Here is a 22,695-nt window from a genome sequence, read left to right as displayed (position 1 = left end):
ATTTGGAGCCAAAACTCATAACTTCCAAAGGCTACGTACGCTAAGCGTTTGTCATGGAAGCCATACATATGAGTAGACAAATAAATATCCATATTTGTAAAATTACTAATTGCTTTTGAAAGAGGAAAACAGCGGATATGTCTGGTGAGCCTCTATCAAAGGCGAAACATGTCACATAGTAGTGGTTGAGTGGTTCGAGTTTTCCTTTTTCACTTGCAAAAATCATCGGTCATTAAGCTCGACTCCAACGAGAAATTAATTAAAAATTGTGAATTTTGTGTAGAACTGTAGTGTTTGCCACTAGAATCGATCTCATTTGTAATGTATTATGCAAAAAATGTATTTGATGTCAAAGGTCATAATGATAATTTTTGTAGAATTAACTGCCACAGTATTTTTTTTTGGAAAAGCTTATGCATTTTTTAGAAAAATAAAAAATGTTATTTTACACACATCGGGACTTTTAGGACATTACTTCTAATCGCAACCAAATACAACTTTACACCAAAATTCAGCTCTGTTGGCATTTTTGATATTTCGATGTCACGAATGCCTTAAAAATAATATAAAAACAAGAAAGGAATAGATTTTTTCTATTTATCCTCAAAAAAAAGAAGCTCATTCCTCTGCCTTCTTCAAATAATAATTAAATGTTACAGTTATTGAGGAAATACATACACATGTATGTACAGCAAATGACGAATTTTCTAAACAACAGTAAAAAAGGTTCCTTAAGATATGCTAAGTGCAAATGATTCACGTCGCCCAATGTGCAACTGCATGACCAACAATTAAAATGTCATCATTCAGTTGGAGGTCCGAAGCCGCCAGTCAATACGCCCATCCAATTTACCAATTACGCTATGCATTGCACAATAACTACAATTATAATTTTATATTTTCTTATGTTTTTTATTTTTATTAATCAAAAATAATTTTTTATAACAAACTTTTTACAAGGCAAGTACACGCGGTATGGATTTTCTACAAAATCTCTACACTACGTACTTGCATAACGCGGTATATCGAAAAACAATTAAAGGACAATTTAATGATTTATATATTTCGTACCTAATTTAAGCGACTTAACATAAAATAATCGAATATTTAGTTCGGAAAGGGAATTAGAAAAGAAGTTTCTGCGATCGGTTTCCAATTTCGTATTCCAGATGTACTCTTCTAAACACTAAGTCAAGCACTACGTACATGCCGGCTAATTGAAACTTCTACTGTGAATAGACAGACTTAGGTGCTCAAGACTTAAGAAACGTGTTTTGAGGCAAGGAAGTGGGGAAGGGGGGTGGGGAGGAGATAAGGTGATCATAATTAATATTATAAAAATACATACATACATACATACAAAGTAAGAATAGAAGTATTTAAGGCATGAGCATTTAATAGTTTTGAGTGCTCAGTGTGAGCGTGAGATTATTTACAATAATGTTCCTGGCTTTCTGAGGGGCCTTCTTTGTCCCAATAGACCCAAACCGCGTGGCTGTTGTTTTGTTGTAGTTTCGGGCTCTGCGGGAGCTTCTTCTTTTTGCTCTTCATTGGCATCGGCAGCAGCTTGTTCCTCATTAGAGTCGCCATCTTCCGATGATGCGGCATCCTCTTCAGCTGGTGCTTCTGTGGAAGGAGACAATATATTTTAGAAACGATCGGAAAGGATTGCTAAATCATGTTGTGTTTACCTGTTGTTGTGGTGCTTAGCACACGTTTCTTGGCAAGCAATGGATTGACCTTGCGTGGTGGAGCAGGGGCTGCTTTTGGCTTGACAGATTCAGTCTTTGGATGTCCACCAATGCGTGGGCGAGATTTTAAGCGGTTGAGACCACCAATGTTGGCAGATGGTTTCTCTTCAGCTGGCTTGTCGGCGGTTTCCTCTCCTTCTCCCTTAACATCGTTGTGATGGCTGCTGTCGGCATCGGAGTCGTCGGACGGAGTTGAAGCTTCGGTTGTGGTGCGTGCAAGTTTGCCACGTCCGGGCAAGCGACCGCCTGGCGAACGATTGATGTTGAAACGGGAGGCCTTTGTGGGAGCAGTGGCTGGAGTGGCAGACTTTTCATCGACGGTGTTTTCACTGTCATTGGCAGCGTCGGCTTCAGTTGGGGCTGGTTTGGCGGTAGTAGTGCGGCTGCGTCCACGTAAGTTCAATGTGGGACGACCACGAACAGCGCGGGCAGTAGTGCTGGACACAGTTTCCTCCTGGGCATCATCATCTTCCTTGGCTGCAGGAGCTGAAGTTGTAGTACTACCACGGAGATTGAAACGGTTGCGAGCTGCAATTTGAAGCATGGTGTGATATGTGGAATTACGATTCATATGTTATGCTTTACTTACGCTTATTGCGTCCAAATCCGGAGCTGACTGGTTTCACTTCTTTTACGGAGACCTCTTCTTCATTATTTTCTTCGACAGCAGGAGCAGCTGTGGTTCTAGCACCAGGACGAGCACGGCCTCCAATTGAGGGACGTGAGAAACGATCTAAAAAAGCAGATGGAGGATTAACGGAACGTAGATCCTTAGAGGAAACACTTACTTTTGCCAGTTTTTGGAGCTTCAGCTGCAGATGGAGCCTCTGTTGTGGTCGTGGTGGTTGATGCTCCACCTGATTTCAACTTGAAACGATTGCGGCCGGGACTATTAAGTCCTCCACGTTTGCCACCGAACAATGGTGCTGGTGTAGTTGTGGTCGTGGTGGTAGTGGTTGTTGTTGTAGTGGTGGGTTCAGGAGTCGTAGTAGTGGTCGTTGTTGTGGTTGTTGTACTGGGCTCTTCTTCTGCCACCATGGTGGTCATCATTTCTTCGCCATACATGTCTGTGGTGTCGGGCACTGTTGTTGTCACGTCCATATCCATATCGGAATCTGTGGTCATTTCCATGTTGTTGTTCTCATTGGCTAAAATTGCATACAAATCGAAGGCGGCCTTTTCCATAGCTGGTGTGGTCTGTTCGATGTCTTCATCGTCAGTCATCATCATGGCATCTTCAGTTTCGGTTTTCGTTTTAGCCGATTCGGCTTCTTCGGCATCTTTTGTGGCTTGAGCTGCGGCCATTTCCTGTTCAATAGCAATGGCGGTCTTGGTGTCGTCACGGGAACCCTTGGCTTGTTTCTCGTCTGTGTTGAATGTTTCACTGTCTACAAGTTCGAGGCTGGGACGTTTGACGCTTATTTTCTTCTTTTCGGCAGCAGAGTCAACCGAATCAATAGCAGGAGTTGGGGCGACATCAGCAGCTTTGCCACGACTTGGGAAGCGGGTGTTGTGGGGTAGACGTTCAGTTTCAATACTCTCTTCAACATTGGAAGAACGACCTTTGGCTTTGCCAGACACCAAACTATTGTCACTGGGAGTAGCGGCGGTGCTACGGTCAATGTTGGTGTAGCGTGACTTGCCTCTTGATTCGGCCTCTTCTTCGTCTTTCTCCTCCTTCTTGTCCTTTTCCTCATCATCCTCTTCGTAATAGTAGACATATTCATACTCGTAATCCTGGCCATTGGGACCCTTTTTAATCTCAATGCGAGATTTTTTGTTATTCTCTGAACCGGCTGTATCCAAGGCGATTGTCTGATCGACAAAACCAACGTTAATTTCATCGTCTGTATCGAGCATAGACTTTTTGCTGGGGGCCATCGTCGTCAGAACGGTCAATGGCATTTCTGTGGTTTTTTCAGCTTCAGCTTTCATTTTAGCTTCTTCAGCAGCTATTTCCGATTTGACAATTTCCAATTCGGCTTCTTCGATGGCTCTCTTGGCCTCAATGCTCTTCATGACATCCTCATTGATGAGAGCACTTAGGACAGGGTTTAGTTCGGGTTTTTCCTTGGTCGGCAAAAGATTCATATTTTCAACATCGTAATGGGAAATTCGGTGAGCGGTTTGGAAGCCTTCATCACCAAAGTCACCAGGACGTTTATGGGATGTTTCAAATGCTGTGACAGGTGTTCCATCAGGCATTATGGATGACTCGACGGAATTGTCGGCCCAACATGTTGTTGTCAGAAGGCAAACGAAAAATCTGCAATATGAAAAAAATGGAAATTGTTATATTTGTTTAAAAATTTGTACAAATTTTACATAATTTTCAAGAATGAAATGTTTTAAAAAGGACACGTTTCTATGGAAATATACCTCAGAGATTGTATTTCGTTACGTTGTATTGAGTAATGTTAAAACAGGCACTTAATAATGTTTTTCAGGGAGACCATCATCTGCATTGACAACCCGCTACAAAATATCTCAGCTAAATTTTATAAAAGTGGTTCCATGAGATGCCATGATTTCACTGGATCTTTTGCATTGGTTCAAATGAAGTCGTGAAATATCCGATCTTTTCATCAGCATTTGAAACCATTTAAAGGAAGTCGTGAAAGATCGGATCATTTAATCACCATTTGCACCCATTCAAAGAAAGTCGTGATAGATCCCATCTTTTAATCAGCATTTGAACCCATTCCATGAATCCAATAGAGATGAATTTTGTGCTTTTATTTATACACATGTATATTTTCTTTTATTTATCTAAATACGTTTAAAGCTATATAATATTTATTATGCTAGGAAATCCCAATCATTGAGCTACAGAACCTTATAAGAAAATCTATTCTACAAAACAAAAGAATATAGATTTCCAAGTGTTGTAAAATAAAATGGATGAAATAGTAATTTGCAGTTGGAGTCCATGTCGAAATCTGCGCTAATGATGGAAAGTAAAAAACCTTTGGTAAGATGAATCAAAATCAGTTGCGGAGGAAGTAAACTCTGTTGCGAGGGGCGGCGGTGCTAAAACTGCAACAGCTGAACGACCGGAAGTCGAGTATCTCACTAAAGTTCTCAACATGTCGCTAGACACCCACATCGTTCCCGAAGTCTGTCAAATTTCCCAGCTACTGAAGCCTGGCGAGGGTGCGAATGTGAATAGTCCTCACCAGCTTCAGAAATAACTGTCCAGTTGCCGGTCAATAGCATGGGATCCATAAGCAGCACAACAACTGCGCTGCACGCCATCTCCACACATATTAGTCGAGGACTCAATCAGAGCAAGCCGTGCGATAGAACAGTGATAGTGGCGCTAGATTTATCAAAACCCTTTGATACTGTCAAGCACTCCACGCTGTTTGAGGTCATCGAGCAGACTACGCTCCGGCCAAGGTTGAAACGTTGGATAATAAATTATATGTGTGGACGCCAGTCGTACGTAGAATTTAGGATCAAGAAGTCCAAGACCCGTAGAGTGTAACAGGGAGTTGTCCAAGTGGGGTGATATTACCGGAATTGTCTAACCTAAACCTCTTCTGAATTACAACCGCTGCAGACGGCACTGAGATCGTAAATCCTATAGGGCAAGGATTGATGACACCGTGCAAAACATCTGCACAGGCCCGCACGACACACTGCACCTTTTCAACTGCCCTACCAAACCTACTAACAAACTTAAGTATGTTGCTTTGTGGTTACAAACTATCGAAATAGCCACATTCTTACAACTGACATACAAACATATAAACTACTGTTACAGCAACAACAAACTGCATTTATGGATGTAAACTTTTTGATGATAATTAAATAATAGTTATTTCACAAATTCCTATGAATTAATAAAAAATCATGAAAATCATATTTCAAAACAGCATTTTCCATTTTCCGAACAAGACGTGAAAAATTCATGCCAAGGGGTTGGTAAAAATGACATGCTAAAGATTAGTGAAAATGCTATTGTAGGCAATCGGTTAAGATGACATGCCAATGGATTGGTATAGATGCCAGACCAAAGAATTGTTGAAGATGTCATTCCACCGAGGTAGGATCTGAAAATAAATTGCATCTTTTGGGGCTCACGCTCTTGTAAAAAGAATGAGTGAAGATGCTAAAAAAATTATATTCCATTTCACTTGCACCAATTCTGAAATAGCATCTTTGGCATCGAACATTTTGCTGGGATCGTAATGTAATCACAAAATGAACAGGTGAAAACGGCTTTAAGTTCGTCCAGTCCGAACTTTTTATACCCTCCAACATAAATTATATTGACACCAGATTTCTGCCATTTGGATTGGACAATGTGGCTAAAACCTTAAAAATATCGAAAATAATGCGGTACCATTATATAGAGGCTATATCAAAATGTGGACTTATACCGACAATTCTGTGCAGAAATATTTTGTTGATACAACGGAGACAAAATACCAAATTTTAGGCATTGTAGTTTAATAATGTGTCTAAAACCTTAAAAATTCCCAAAACGTTAACCTGCACCCACTTTAAGGGGGAAGTTTTTTTTAGCAATTTCCTTCAAAATATCGAAAATTGGGACTACATGAAAACGTGAATAGATTTCATTTTCAATACCAAAACATTCTAGTAGCAATAGAAACTTCCGTATGAAATTATTAAGCTCAACCTTAAATATTGCGAGCTGTATATTTATTTTAACAGACAGGCGGACGGACTGACTTCTTTATATCGAATTAATAAAGTACTAGACAAATATTTCGATATGTTACAAACGGAATAACAAAGTTATTGTACCGTCTAGCGTATGGCGGATGGTATCATTACAACATAGACTCGCTTATAATAATGCGCAATCAATATTGGAAAATATATTCCAGCTTGTTTTGAAAACATTTGAGTGTCCCTGGAATGTTTTTGTTTTCATTTTTTTAATTCGGAAATTATGAGTTAAAGTTGTGTGGGATATCCTTGAAATTTTATTGAATCGTCCTTGCCTCATACATGAAACATAAGTAGTAATTGTATACTACTTGTACATGCAGCACGTTGACACATCATACATATGCAGTATTTTGATATTTTAATGATTAGTATGGGCTTCAATTTCATGATAAGTGAGTAATAATGGACAGTACTGGGACATATGGGGTTTTGCTTTGGCCAGAAGACCAGTCATGGTTATTTTAAACTATCGACAGCTGTTTTTTTCAGGAGGATTAATTACACCATGTTGTCCTTGAAGATGCTATTATGTTCATATTCCTTTCCGACAGTCATTCAGAGGGTCATTTTAACGGCATATAATCTTGCCATCGAACGCAATGTAAAAGTAAATAAGAAAGAACTTTAAGTATTTCAATACACATTCACATAATATTGTTATTGTCTTCGATTACCTTGGATCTACAGAAATCAATCTGTTTGCACATAGTGTGCTAACTACTACTCTGTCTCCCCCCATCCCTCATTACAATGTGAATTACAAAGTGGTACATAAACAAAGAAGAAGTCTAGAAGAAAAACAATATAAATGCCAGTTTGAATTTGCCAAGCGTAAACAAGTTACGCTTTGGAGCGAGCGGGAAGTTTAGGTACAAACCATCCAAACTCAATGATGTAAAATTATTGTTTCAATTTGCAGTTTTATTTTCTCGCTTTTTTACTTTTTTTTTCTTCTTCATCATCGTGGCTATTGAAATGCCAAAGGCTATCAGAGTGCGGGGATTGTTAGTGCTGTCGTTTTATTTTTTCTGTGACGGATAGCTTCGGTTCGGTCTGTTGGCCATTAAATCTCAAGGCTATTGGTCGACTTAAATGCTATACATAATCACACAGACCAGACGAAACCAGACCGGGTGCTCGAACTAACTCATGACCAAGTCGATCTTTGTGGAAAATAAAGCAAAGAAGCAAGGTGAGCTAGGGCAGCAGAGGAATGAACAATACAACCAACTATTTGCTACTTGTAAATATCAAAAGCTATGTGGCTAGGGAATGGAGGGACTGCAACCGAAAGAGAGAGAACTATCAACCGGGATATAGACGCTCTTGCATGAAATGCGGTTGACTGGATTGGACCGGACAAGTTGTTTAATGGCATTTGTCGCTATGTGGTTTACCTTCTGTTGTCGTCAGGGGAGTTTCTTAACTATAGTGCGGCGGCCAGCAGCTCGGCAAACGTCAGCTGCGTAATTTTAAGGTGACCGCATATTGGCGAAACCGGTTCATCTTGCTTCTTTGCTTATGGCTGACTGACTGACTGGCTGGCTGTGGTCATGATGTGTATGAAAGGTGTTGTGAAGTAACAAAAACATACGCATGCATGCCTATAGCTCCTTATCCATTGCAAACCTGAACATGTGTATGCAAATACATAGATCACACATGATCAGCACTGGATGGCATACATATTAGCCAGTTAGCTCGCTAGCAAGCAGCTAGTTGGCAGAGTGCAATATTGAATTACTTCCACTTCATCGTTATTAGTGATGTAAATAGTCGTTTTACTTGCTTCTTATCGTCGTCTTCTTCTTTTGCTTGATTAGGCCAAAAGCAACAACTTGAGTGACGCTACCTGTCTTTGCCATGGTTTCCGACAAATGTGTGCCATCTTTCATCACCCTCTTAAAATAAATTGGCTAAGCTTCTTCTTTTTGTGTTAGCTTTATGTTTTGTGTTTGTGGAAACCAGGTATGGACTAATTGCGATTAATACGAGTTAAACCTTCTGAATAACTTTTAACATTTTAAACCAAAAGAAACGTAAACGACGCCGCTCATGCAATGTAGACTTGGTATTTTTTTAATGCCGACAACTGGTGGCATTCAACCGGTTTTTATAGTAAATTCTCTTTTCGCGTTTATTTGGCTAGACAGTACGACAGAGGTAAAACATTTAACATCAACTTTCTGCACTCCTCAACTGCGGTAATAGTTCAATGTGTGGTAATAGCATAAGGATGAGGGAACATTCTTTTAACTTCTTATAGGTTATAATAAGATTATAAGTTGGTTGTGATTCAAAAGTTTGTAATAGACCAACCTTTATACATGTTTACCAAAATTAATGTCTCGATGAGCTATGTCGATCTGGCTATGTGTGTCCGTCCATCTAAACCTAGTAATCACGCTACCGGTCGCAATTTTGATCGGATCGTTTGATGTGGTCCCAGAGAGGAAGAAGTCGATTGCTTTTGGTAACAGGAGTCGGAATATGCAAAAAACTTCTGTTAAAAAACAGTCAAAGTTTTATTTTTATGCGAATACTTCCTTTTCTATTAGGAATACACCTTTAAACGGATGTAAAGTAGGTGGTCAGCCAGATGGAGATGTCGCAATTGTCGATAATTCATCCCATTTTTCTATTCTTTGGGTTGAAATGGCAAATCCCCCTGTTTGGTTTAGGACATCTCAACAAAAGAGTTTATTATAAAATATGACCTGTTGAGATTTTAATTAGTTCCAATTGCGTTACCAATTGTTGTCAAATACCAAAGGTATAGAAAAAAAAGACCAGCTATCCCGATTTCCTATTTGTGAAATTTTATTTTCATTCACTGTGGTCACATATTCGTCTTGCGATCTTTTGAAGATTTTTTTTCGTATCAAGCACCGATACATCTGAGGAAGCAAGCATCCAAGCTCCGAAATATTACATTAGCATTAGTAAAATCTGTGTTTTATAGATGCGATGAAACATTTCATTATTGCAAGAGTATATAAGAAATCGTCTACATGATTTCCAGAAACATGGGAAGCGGAAGAATCGCCAACGGCCACTTGCTCAAATTTGTTATATCCCCGAAACTAATTAAAAGAGTTTTCTGACATAGGTACGAGTATATGATCTGTTAAATTTGAATGTTATAAGAAATCTCTCCTCTCCCATTTTATGCAGGGAACAATCTACCACCATTAACTTTTGAACTTGTATAAATAATAAGCATAGGGATTCAGACCTGAAAATTGATGGGGATGAAGAGCCCAACAAACCCACTTTGTTTAAACATGGTGGGAGCCACCGTGGTGCCGTCGTAACCACGTCCGCATTGTACTCAGAAGGTCTAAGGTTCGATCCCTGACCAGAACATCAAAAATTTTAGCTTGCCACAGCTCAGTGTAATGCTCGTAAAACACGCCGTTCGAACCTGGCGATAAAAAGTAGATCCCACATCATTGAGACAATATGATTCGGTGTGCACTTAATGATAATTTTCACTTTTTATATCCTGCAGGAAAATTTAATGGGTGGGATTACTACTTGTAACTCCTTCAAATTCGTTATAGGGATACAGTTTTCAGTCGATCTAGCCAACGACTACGTTCGCCTATTGTAATCACTCTGGCATTCAAACGAATAGAAAACATTTGCTGATTTGTTTGTTATTGTTTTTGACACATGTAAACTTTTGCTATTTTTGTTTTTTTTATACCGCCCTCCTATATGATAAGAGCCCAGCAAAATGTTTGATGCCAAAGATGCCATTCAATCATGGGTGAAAGTGATCTGGCATGTCATCTTTTTAGCATCTTCATCCATGAATTTTATATGAGCGTGAACCCCAAAAGATGCTATTCGTTTTTGGATCCAAAGCATGTCATTTTCACCAATGCTTTGGCATGCCATTTTCACCAACCCTTTGCAATGACATTATTAATCTTATATATTTAGAAAATATGTATAAATAAAAACACAAAATTCATCTCTATTGGATCAATGGAATGGGTTCAAATGCTGATGAAAAGATCGGATCTTTCACAACTTCCTTTGCATTGGTTCAAATGCTAATGAAAAGATCGGATCTTTCACGACTTCGTTTGAACCAATGCAAAAGATGTCATGAAATCACAGCCCATCTTGGATCTTATTGACATTTTTTGCAACAATTAAACAACAAAAAACATTTTTCCACAACATCCCATACGGGACAAGGGAGACTTCTCTCTTATCAATGAGGGCACCCCGATTCATATTTAGCTCAATGATATGGGAGTCCGAACGGCGTGTCTTAAGACACCACTTGTGGAGAAGTTTTTCAAGGCTGAAATACTCAGGAAATATCGCCAACATTACTGAGGGGTATTTTGCCACCGTTGAAAATTGTTGATGTTGCCTGGCCGGGGAATCGGAGCCACAACCTTCTGCGTGCAAGGCGGGGGTGCATACCATTGCACCACGGTGGCACCGATTACTTCTTGCGAAATTTTTTTCGGGGACAAATAATCTGAGATAATGATCAAAAGACCCAAAAAAGTTTACCGGCATCGACTATACTGGGTAGTAGGTAAGATAATACTCGAAGGAAGAAAACGATTTGGTCAAAATGTTGTTCAGACTTGGATTATTCGCAAATATTGAATACATCGGACCACTCTTTCGGGTACCTCCCACACTAAGTTTGGAACGAGTGCAGTTTAAGGACTCGATTGTGATCGTTTTTAAATTTGTAACATGTTGTGTATGAAATACAGTTGCCTCAGAAATGCAACCTATTTTTTTGTGTAATGGAAGGATCTGTTGTGTTCCTTATAGCATGTTGGCTTAGACCCTAAGCAATAAAAATCACCTGATATTTTAACGATCAACTCATCTTTATGCCAACATTGGACCCCATTATGGAAGAACTGTACCAAAATTTCAGTAGAAGATCAAGTTAATTTCTCTCTCCTATTATTAATTGTTCATTAGTTCTTTATAAATCTAACAAGAAACTTTCAACTTATGCTAAATTTTTGACGTATTGCAGATGATTAAAGTCCACAGCCTTAAAAATCACTTATTTCCTCAGTATTAAAGACAGGGTTTGACAAATTTTAGGGTTTTAAACATGAACGGGCTTTTATTCGTTTATTTGTAGTCGTACTCAAATTATTAAAGAATGTGCTATTTCCGTGAAACACTTCAAACCGTACAGATTTTGGACTTTTGAAAGAAAATTATAAAAAAATATACGGGACTTTATCGAAGCAACACTTTTTATGGAAAGATACTTCATAAGTGTTCGAAACAAGATATACAAACATATCCAAAGATATTCGAGTATGGTGAACTAAAATGAAGTAACAAATAAAAATTTTAAATGTGCTATTTAAATGAAACGGAGTGTATATGTTAAACAACAATTCTCTCTGCGTTTTATGCTCAACACCGGATTTTCTCATGTTGTGGTTTTAATGTCATTGCCTACAGAATTCTGTTGAATTAACAACAAGTTGACACCAAGACCAATTTATTTCTAAGAAATATTAATTTAGAGAATTTTTTTGATTTCTTGGAATATTAATTACACAAATGTATTATTTGGGAATTACATCAAACCGAATGACGAATAAAATAACAACTTGACAACTTCTTCTGCGGAAAAAAATAAAAACTAATTAATAATAAAAAATAAACATCCTTGGAAAATATTTTAAAATAAATGATAGCGGTATGTGTTTCTTTGTGTGCTGCTTTTGAAATAAACCAGTTTTAAAATGCCAGCAAATTAACAATTCTGGTGAATTCAAAACTCAAAGACATTCGTTTGACCGTCATCATATTTTAAGAATTCTAATACTTTGCAAATTAATATTTTGTTGGTTATAGTCGCTTATCTGGTGGATATTAAATTTTAATGTCATTTTTAATAGTTGTACAGACAAGAATTTCAAGGTATACATTTTCAAAATATACTGCCCTACATTCGTTAAAGCTTCTGCTTTTTTATTATAAACGGGAATACATGGAAGTTGTTTGAACAAGAGTTGTATTTAATTAACACATTATGGATTTTTTATGGTCAATATATCAGCACCACTTGTGGCCAGACAAGACCTGCCTCCTGGTTTACCGGTAAAAATGCTAAATAATTTGCATATATAAGTTATATGATTTCAAAGAAACGCTTATATTTTAAGCACTAATAAATTTACTTAGTCTAACTGCAAAGCACATTATCAGATATTTTATTTGAATCGAAATGTAAGGTAATGATTATATAGCAAAAATTGTCATGGGTTTCTAATGGAATAGATACATTTTTCAGTGAATTTTGGTATTTGGGTGGATAGAAAATGTCCAGACTTGTTTGGATACTTAGTGATACATGAATTAAAACTTGTGCAAAATTTTGAATTTTATTTTAATGAATATAGTAAACGTTCGGATTGGAGACACTTTCCATTGGAAATATCCTTATAACAATTCCTATTCGAATTGCCTAATCATGGAACAAGTAGTTGTTCTAACGGAAGTCTATTGGAATTTTGATTGACAATCCTCTAAAATAACGGCAATTATGTCGATTGGATGACCTTAATGATGGTTAAGTTTGAAAATTAATAAAATTGTTTCAATTTAATCAGGTGTAAAATTCTAACACCGTCTATAAAATTTGCTCAATCATCACATAATATCGTAAAAATGTTAATTAGCCAATTGGAACTAAATACCGTTTACTCTACGGTAGCCTTGCAGGCAGTCTTCAAAACATAAACAAAACAAAAAGACAAACATTTGACAAAGTGTTTTTGTCACGTCATTGAAACATTACATTACGGATATTTTTTTGAAATGATGTTTTTTTTTCTGCTGCTTCAAATTAACGTTTTCATGTTACAAAATACAATTAAATCAAGGCCGTTGTTACCACCATGAGGTGTGAGTCAGTGACGCTATAAAACAAAAAAATATGCGACAATGCGGTAACAGTAGCAGCGACAACAATGATTGTATCTCTAAGACAAAGAATAACAATGTTTGATTTGAAGGTATGTTAATGATGGAATCGATCAATTGATCGATTAGTCAAACACAAACGGAATTACAAATACATACATATCTTATCTTTTGTTTATTTTGTTGATGGTGACATTTAATAATTTATTGAATAAAAATCCATATAAATTGGAGTAGGTCACATTCCTGACAAGATTTAAACAGGTTTTCTTTAAATAGTTTCTTTATTCTACATGTAAGTTTGGAATTGTCTTCTTTATACAATAATCGTTTGTCCTTCTGGAGCAATGTTTCATACAGATCGCAGAACGAATGGGAGGCACCGTGGTGCAGTGGTAAGCATGTCCGCCTAGCTATCTGAAGATCTGCGGTTCAATCCCTGACCAGAACATCAAAATTTTGGACGGTAATGTTGCCTTACATTTCCTGAGTATTTCAGCCATGAAAAACATCTCTGCAAATGGCGTCGTAAGATAAGACGATCGGACTCGCCGATAAACAGTTGATCCAATATTACTAAGTCAATATGAATCGGCCTGCATTGATATGAGAGAAGTCTCCCTTGTCCCTTCTGGGATGATCTGGGAACATATCGCTCATTTACTAAAAGAGTGGCATAACTCAAAAAATTGGGTTTTGAGTTAGCACTTTCTATTTTTTCTACGACTTCTACTTTATATTGTGTCAAATTTTAAAGTTGATATCTCTTAAACTCACCGAGTTACAGCTTATTTACTAGGAGTTTGGCATAAATCTTAAAAAAAAGTTATTTTGAGGTTATGATGCACTTAAGCACTTCAAATTATGCTTGATCTTGCACAAAAATTTAGCTCTTTACAAAAGATGGTCCAATTAGTTATTTAATTTTTTGTGTAATATTTTTTTTTTAAGTTGTGAAGTCAAATTGCAGTCGACAACTTAAAACGCGTTTTTCTAAAACCTTGATTTTTTGAAATCCGTCACTCTTTGAGTAAATGAGCGATATGTACTCATTACATATCGTTCAAATGTACAACATTGGTCCTGTATGTGCCTGTAACATTGGTTCTGTATGGAACGGTCAGTTGTCAGAGAAAATCAATTACGATTCTGCAATTTGCTCCCGAAAATAAATAAATCAATTTTAAATTTTAAAGTAGCTCGTAAAGACATAAAAATTCCTGACTATTAGTTTCATGACGAAATCAGTTTCTGACAATTTGAAGTCGATTTAGCCACATATATATAACTCTTGAACAGATCAACAGAATCGGTCCGAAATTTGGCATCGTAATATTTTGTTCAAACTTATATCAAGTTCGAAGACGGACCACAAAAGTTCAAAAATTTTCTTACCAAAATTTTCGAAAGGGATTTACCGATTTGGTCCACACTTAGCACATCGTAATATTTCTACCAGATTTAGATCAAGATGGACCATATCGGTCCACTCCATCGGGAACCTCCCACACAAAATTTCGGAAATGTACACATTAAGACCTGCTCTCGAATCTTTTTTATTTTTATTGCAATAGTTGTTCCTTTTAAGAAGGAACAAGTTTTTTTCAGGAGCATGTCCACACTCCAGAAGAAATGGACCGAAAGCTGTAAAAAACACATATGGTCATACGTGTATCGGCTGGGGCGAACGACAACTTTCGAGCTTCGAACTGTTTTGGACCAAACTTTGTATATCGTTATATTTCTGCGAATCTTAGATGAAGTTCGGTTATCGGTTCACTCCATCCAGTCCAAAAATTGCCGCTAAAATTGTACGCGCAATATTTTTGAACGGATCAACCGATTTGGTCCAAACTTTAGTACTCATAATACTCGGTCCAATCCTTAGGGTACCTCCCCCACCAAATTTAAGCATTTTCCATTACGTGCAGTTTGAGCTCTATTCGAGGATCTTTTGGAAATTTTTACCGAAGATACTCCTGGTGGTACTGTTTACGGCGATTTATGTACCTTCCAAGTACTTCATCCTCACCACTTTTGAGCTTTTTGTCCGTAAAGCTAACATATTTTTGTCTGAAAACCCCATGAAAACATATTTTTTGGAAAAGGATTTGGGAAAAGATTTTGTCAAACCTGGTTTTTGGTCAAATGTGCCCAACACTAATTGTATCACTTCTTGAGGATTAACATGCTCTTTTTCGCATTATTTCCTAGTTTTTGGCCTAAGAGAAAAAAATCAAAATTGGAATTGTTTCCTAAATACCGACTTTTAGTAGTATTTCTGGGGTCCACAGAGTCATTAGATCCGTCGTTCGGAGTCGCCTATAAAAGGTGATCCAATATTATGGAAGCAATAAATCGGAATCATTAGATCATTGAAATCAGTGAAGTCTCACGATGCCCTCCAGGGATGTTTGGCGTTCAGATACCCAAAATGTTATAAACAAAAATATTGTTGAGAATGGAGGGTGGACATCTGCCATTTGATTCATGTAACCTCACCTTACTACGCAACTACCATAATGAAGATACAACTGCTGACATTAAATTGCCTATAAAATGCTGCAGTTATGACAATTGATTGCCATTAACCCCCAAAGATATAACTCAGGTGTAAATATGACCGACACCGGTGTTGGAAAACCCCTCCAAAAAAATGAACGCATTTTAATGACAGGTGTAATGCTCGAATTATTGTAATAAACAAAAAAATAACAACAGCAACAACGTGGAAACTTCAAATCATGGTAATAGGCGAGTAATAAGACAACACCATGCATGGTGTGGTTGCTTATCGGTCGGTTGGTTGGCATGTGGCTGGAGTGTTTTGCTTGGAGGCTTTACCGAGCAAAATAGGAACAAGACTAACTGACGACGGTGGGGACGGATGTTATGTCATTGGAAGATGTGGGTTTGTTACGCTACACGGCTGTGTGCTTGTGTGTGCTGTGGAGCAAGTGGAGTTGCTTAATTGCCGATGCTATAATTTAATTTACAACAAGTGGCATTCAGTTTGGTTCTTCGTTCGTTCGCTCGCAGAAGAAGCAACAACAACGACAACAGCAACAACAACAACAACACAAAGTAAAGAAGAAATTATTTTGGTATTTGGAAAATGTATTTTCCACAGTTTGGTATTTTCCTGAAACTCCACGCATGCGTCGCTGCCACAGCCTCTTCTATGGCCATGGTTGAGTGGTATTTCATGTGAATTGTACAAATTGAACAGATGAGTGGATTCAAAGCGGCTGGCAAAACCACAGACTCATCCCAACAAGTCCAAACATTGGGTAATAGTTGCTTTGCTGTTTTATGTTATGTTTTCCCATTGCTTCCCCTACCAGCCTTTGCTATCCGTTGTATCTATGTTGGGTGCACTGAAGATGCAAAAAGAAAAAACAACCTGTAGCTGAAATCGATGTTTGATGTTTCCACAATGGATTGCAACAAATCAATCATGGTCGGGAGAAAATCTATGGCTGTGAAAATGAAAAGCAAATCGATGTGGAAAAATGAAGGAAAATAAAAAATCACTTACATTTTGAAAATCATTTTCAGTGTTTGTGTGTGTTTTTTCTTTCTGATTTTCACGGCAGGTTAAGCGGCTACAACTAGTTACTGCTGGTGCTGCGAAACCACCTGTACTACTAAATGTTGCGGTTCGTGTGAACGAAAGGAAACACCACGGTCTTTACTGCGGCCTCAAGTACTCGTACTTTCACTTTGACAATTGCAAATTGCCAATTGTCAATAATAATGAACGTCAAATGTTTTTCAAACAACAAAATTATTTATTGTTATTGTTATTTTCACTGGAGTTTGGCGATGTGAGGGTTAATTGGATAAAAAATACTGTGTACCAGTGTGCAGTTTAATATTTGTTTAATTTTTCTTTATTTAAATTTCTTGTTTTTTTTTCTTTTATTTTTTTGCACTATATCAAGATGCACTGCGCGACGGTCGGAGAACTGTGTTACAATTAAGTCAGGCAGTTCGGTTTTGTGGTGCGCTTGCCTGGCACTCACTTTCGATTTCTTTGGCAGCCGAACGAGAAATGGCAAAATGATGAGCTTTTTAAATATCGAAAAGCGATTTCATTGAAACACACAGTACGCTACTGCATCCGTTAACGAGTAACCAGCCAACTAGGCAGCCAGTCAGTCAGCCAGATAGCAATTCAAGCAAAGCCGACTAGCTGCGCTGAAGCCAAGACAAGACGAGACGAGATCACGACAATCGCACAGCGTTGTTACTTTATTTACTACCACCACAGAGCCCAATGCTGGATCGACGCTAACTATATCCACTATGTTTTTGTTATTGCTCTTTTATTTTTCTTACTTCTTTAGTTGTCTTTTTATGTTTTTTTTTCTGGTTATTTAGTATTTTATTTATTTATTATTTTTTGTTTTTGGCGAATACCAACGAACATTCAAAGGCCAACTGGCATTCCGATCAGCGTCGTGCCGTAGATTGAAGTCCGAACAACCGGTCGCGTACTTTGATTATGAAATTAACACTAAATTCCGATCGAGCGACCAATTGACCAACAACTGCTGATCTCCACCGATCACCTAACACTTCACTACACTTTGCAACTCTGTCACTTCGCCACAAAGTACGATAATCCGTTGCTGCAATGGAATGCAGATCAACTGGGCGACGACAAAAAGTGCCACCTTCGCGTCACAATGTTGGTGGAGTTTCACTGTTAGACAGGGGTTTCCTTATTTCTTTCTAGCAGACGTCCGATCACTACGATCATTGATTTTCAACAAAGCAAATTTGATTTTTCTTGCCAAGCACAAGAAGATATTGATTGACAATTTAGCCTTTGAAAATTAAAATTTATTGTGGGCGATATATAATCCAATACTCGTAGTGTTGTATCTGGATTTGTCTGAATTCCGACTCGTGATTGTCAGTTGCGCGTCGTTTGCCGCTTACAACCCGTTTTGTGAACAAATTACAGGAAAGTGGTTGCTTGCTGGTTTATGTTTCGTACTTTATGTTGGAACTTTGGAGCTGGTGCGGCGACTTGTTGCGTCTTAGACGGCCTGTTGTTGCAAGACAAATGCTCAACTTTAAGCGCTTCAGTGGATTTCTTTGGCTAAAAAGCCAAAGTTGTTGTGGAGGTAGTCGGTAATTGTATGTTAGTATTGGTGACGTTTGCTGTCGGCTTGTAAGTCATTACTGTAATAGCAACAGATATACAGTGTGACACCCATACGACGACAACTCTCTTATTACCTTACATTGAATTATGTTTGGATTTGTGTTACAACTATTTGAGGTTCATTGTTTAACTCTCTGTTTGAAATTGAAACTCTCCGAGAAGTATTTTCTTTGTTTCATTATGGCGAGTACATAAATACATACATATGTATGTATGTGTGGTAAAGTTTATTTGGTAATTGAAAATTTCTATAGGACATCCAAAGTGGAAACACTACTGAGAATGAATATTCGAATATAAACGATGGTTAGGTTTAACTGCTGAGATCCAGCCTTTGAAAACAATAAACTTTAACGAAAAAAAAACTAAGAACCACCGAATAATGGCGACCCTCCGCAAATCTGTCCCTGGAATGTCAGAACTATTTACACATAAGGTACATAAGGTGCAAAACAGTTCTTGCAGCCTTAAAGAAGTGTGGTGGAAAAGCTTCACGATAACACCTTAAAAGCGGCACATTGTTTCATAGAAGTCATGAATCTGGACATGAGTTCGGTTAGTTGTGAACTAAAACATTTTTCTCGAGATTCACCAATATAGTCTCATGTCCCGAAAGACCAATAACATGAGAGCATAAATGCCGTTATATGGTATTTGCTATCAAAATTTCAATTAGGTCTCGGAAGGAAAGTTTGAACATTCAACCAAGGTGCGAACCGTCAAACTAATGGCTTTAGTTAGCGCAACGTCTTTTTTAACCCACATAGCGCCGAGAATTTTTTGCGAGAAAACTTAAAATATTAAATTAGAATGTTATGTTTGAGACATTCTAAGCATTTTTTCTCTAAAACGTATAGTTTTCCTGCAATCGGGCCTTATTTTAAAAGTGCCGAAAACTTTGAAGGGTAATATTGGCGTATTCTTACATGCCAATCCCTTGGTTTTTGATTGAGAAAATACTCTTACTACATTCCTAACAAATTCCTGACTTTATATGAATGTAACATTTATGATTAAATTTTTATCGCATATTTCAATTTTTCCTCAAGTCGAAAATTACAAAAAAGTCGATTTTTTTTAATTGCTTGCGTTTTAGGCCAATTGCGTGGAAATGCATAGGCCAAATAAAGCTTTATAAGCATGGAATGATATATAACAGACACTACTATAACAAAATGCAAAAAAGCCCACAAAAGTTTGCGAACATGTCTGAGTTTTACGTAAAATTTTGCAACAGCTTTTGGTGGCGTTTAAACGGCCAGTGGATTTATGTGGGTTAAACATGATCAATGGAAACATGTAACTCTATAGACTCACCAAAATGTTTACATATTTAGATGGGTTTCAAACATTAGTATAATTGTCTCTGCATTGCATCTTTTTGCCATATACATATCACTCATGATTTTTACAAGCACGAATTTTGGTTTAGTGCACTGCACTGATTGTAAATCAGTTTTGAGTTGTACGCAAAATTAAAAAAAGGATTTTTTTAATTTCTCGTTGGAAATCGAGCTTTATGATCAATAATGCATCTGAAAAAGGAAAGCCGACGACTCGAACCCACCCAACCACCACTATGTGACATGACATGTTTCGCCTTTGGTAATGAAGGCTCCTCAGACATATCGGATGTAGGACGGCTTCGCTATTACTCTTTCAAATGCAATTTGTTTTTTACAACTCTGAATGTTTTGTTCAGTAATTATATGGCTCTTATGACAAACGCTTAGCGTAGTCTTTGAAAGTTATGAGTTTGGCTCTAAACACTAACACGCCGTGACAACACGTTTTTCCTTGTGTTTTTTAAGGACGTGGCTTCAAACCCCAGCTTGGCTCAGCTGATTTTCTTTGAGAATTTTGCCTTTTTAGGCGACGATCATTTTTAATATTAATTTCTCGTTGGAAATCGAGCTTTATGATCAATAATGCATCTGAAAAAGGAAAGCCGACGACTCGAACCCAAAAATGTTTGGAATATTTATTAAAATCAGTTTTAATTCTTTATAGAATGAGAATGTAGTTGAAGCAAATCCAACTTGAGGATTAGGACTGTCTCTGTCAATCGAATAATGTGGTATCTTTATAATTATCTTTAAACTGGTCTATGTGTCATAACATGGCTTCAAATACAAATGAAAAAACAAAATTACAAATGAAATAAATAAATAAAAATGTAAAATATCAAAGATCCAATTCCATAATATGGGATTTGAATACTAAATGAAATAATTGTGTCAAAAGAAGCGGAGTTGTTCCATGCCATGTCGGAGTTTGAAATTAACCTAGAACTGCGCGGAATGTTAATCATCCACTGCAATCCTATTATATTGCTGAATCGACCTAGAAAGACTAGAACGAATTTGGATGGATGTAAACAGGTGCAAAACCACTTAGAAATATCAGAGCATGAATCATTATAATAAACACCCCTCGCGACATGCAAATTTTTATTTCAGGAATGCAGTTGTGACATCAAATTATCTCAGGTATAGTCCTTTAAAAAATTATTCCACCATTATTATTATAACAACCATTTATTGTTTTGAAATAAAATGTATCAATTTATAACAAATGGCACACTTAAAGCTGTATGTAGGTCTCTTACTTCATTTGTAATGAATTTTGCGTCGTGTTCATGCCAATCGTTAAAAGTGCTTTTGTCAAATGTGCGCATCTTTGTTATTGGCGGTGGCTTGGTTTTGGGGTAAATTTAAAATTTTATGGGATTGACTTGTGCCAGTCACTCGATGTCTGGAAGATATGGATGGACAGGCATTTAGGCGGTCACCTGAAGCTAAATGATTTTCGAGCTCTTCGATTAAGTGCGGTTGTCGACATAATTTTCTTAAGTTATCTGCCTGCTTGGCTGGATGGCTGGGTGGCTGGCTTGCAAACAAAGAAATATTTGCATAAAATACCGCGAAACTGCACATTCACTCAAATCCGTGATGTTTGCAATGTACAAACAACACGCACATATACACACCATGACTCCAATACGTATTTTGCATATGCTTTGTACATATGTACATAAGTATGTAAGTGTATGTATGTATGTAAGTATTTACATGCATACCGAGCTCATGCGAGTTTGTATGTAAGTATCTATGTACGTGTAGTGCAAAAATAATATACTTTATAAAAAAATATAATAACAAATGAAACAACAAAACAATCTTCGAACATACTCGTACATACCACCGTGTGCTGCGATTCGATAACAGGAGTGGCCATAAAGCGGAATGTCTTTATTCATTTGCCTCTTTAAGAGTTACATGAACTCTTGAGTTATGACAAAGAAAGGTGTAAACCCATACATAATATGGCAAAGCGCTTTGTTATTCAAATACATATGCACATATGTACATATATATATGTAGATACATATGTATGCAGAGACATTTATTTGATAGTTCCCTGCCAACATTTGCTATCTGTTTATTGTCCAATGAGTCACTTCAATTAGATTGCACAAACGAATGCGATAGTCGCATTCTTATCCAAAAAGATAAAGCTCTCGGGAAGAACTGTTCCACTCATTAGATACTTTTTTGAGTGTCTAATTGGTCACTTCAGAAAGTTATTAAAACGATAATATCGGTGGAGCAGTGGTAAGCATGCTCGCTTTGCAATCTGAATGCCCGGGTTCGATTCCCAGGCCAGTCGACATTTTTTTAATGACAATTTTTTTTTAACTATAAAACATTAATATAGCTAAAAACTTGATAAAAATAATAATAAATAAAAAAGAACAAAATTTTATATTGATTTTCTTTTAACTTAATTTAATTTATTGTTGTTGTTGTGTCGTTAATCCTTTGTTTGGGTTATTTTTAACTTTTTGTTTTTTTATTATTTAATTTAATTCATTATATTTTTATAATTGTTTCAGGAATTGTAGCTTATGTTAATTTTGTCATTTGAAAAATGTGATGTCGCCTGACCTGGTAATCGAACCCCGGACATTCACATTGCAAAGCGAGCATGCTTACCATTGCACCACCTGCGTATATAACCATCTGTGTACAAAAGTCTTATTTGTTCAACTTACAACAATTCTAAAAATAAATGTAGGCTGTCTAATTTGTATCCAAATAAAGGATGGAAAATAGATATGTCTATCTA

At 37.2% G+C, this 22,695-nt stretch overlaps 1 protein-coding gene across 1 annotated transcript; it reads right to left on the bottom strand.

Annotated features, from left to right (window-relative positions):
* Positions 1-891: 891 nt before the first annotated feature.
* LOC141399490 (uncharacterized) lies at positions 892-18,744 on the bottom strand. Its single transcript, XM_073978381.1, has 5 exons — positions 16,930-18,744; positions 2,540-4,017; positions 2,341-2,484; positions 1,692-2,279; positions 892-1,626 (listed from the first exon to the last, which is right to left on the bottom strand). The coding sequence occupies exons 1-5, from the start codon at positions 16,941-16,943 to the stop codon at positions 1,433-1,435; spliced, it is 2,418 nt and encodes an 805-aa protein (XP_073834482.1). The 5' UTR covers positions 16,944-18,744; the 3' UTR covers positions 892-1,432.
* Positions 18,745-22,695: the final 3,951 nt, after the last annotated feature.

Source organism: Musca autumnalis, unplaced genomic scaffold (genome assembly GCF_047663935.1).
Source record: "Musca autumnalis isolate F117 unplaced genomic scaffold, ASM4766393v1 scaffold_3, whole genome shotgun sequence".
NCBI classification, from domain to species: domain Eukaryota; kingdom Metazoa; phylum Arthropoda; class Insecta; order Diptera; family Muscidae; genus Musca; species Musca autumnalis.
Note: the sequence above shows the minus strand (reverse complement) of the source record. Positions and strands in the feature narration are given on the sequence as shown.

Excerpts from the sequence above, each read along its gene's own strand:
- LOC141399490 (XM_073978381.1), bottom strand. Across the intron at positions 2,485-2,539 it reads AGCTCCAAAAACTGGCAAAA|ATCGTTTCTCACGTCCCTCA; the intron begins GTAAGTGTTTCC and ends CTGCTTTTTTAG. Across the intron at positions 2,280-2,340 it reads CGGATTTGGACGCAATAAGC|CTCGCAACCGTTTCAATCTC; the intron begins GTAAGTAAAGCA and ends TTCAAATTGCAG.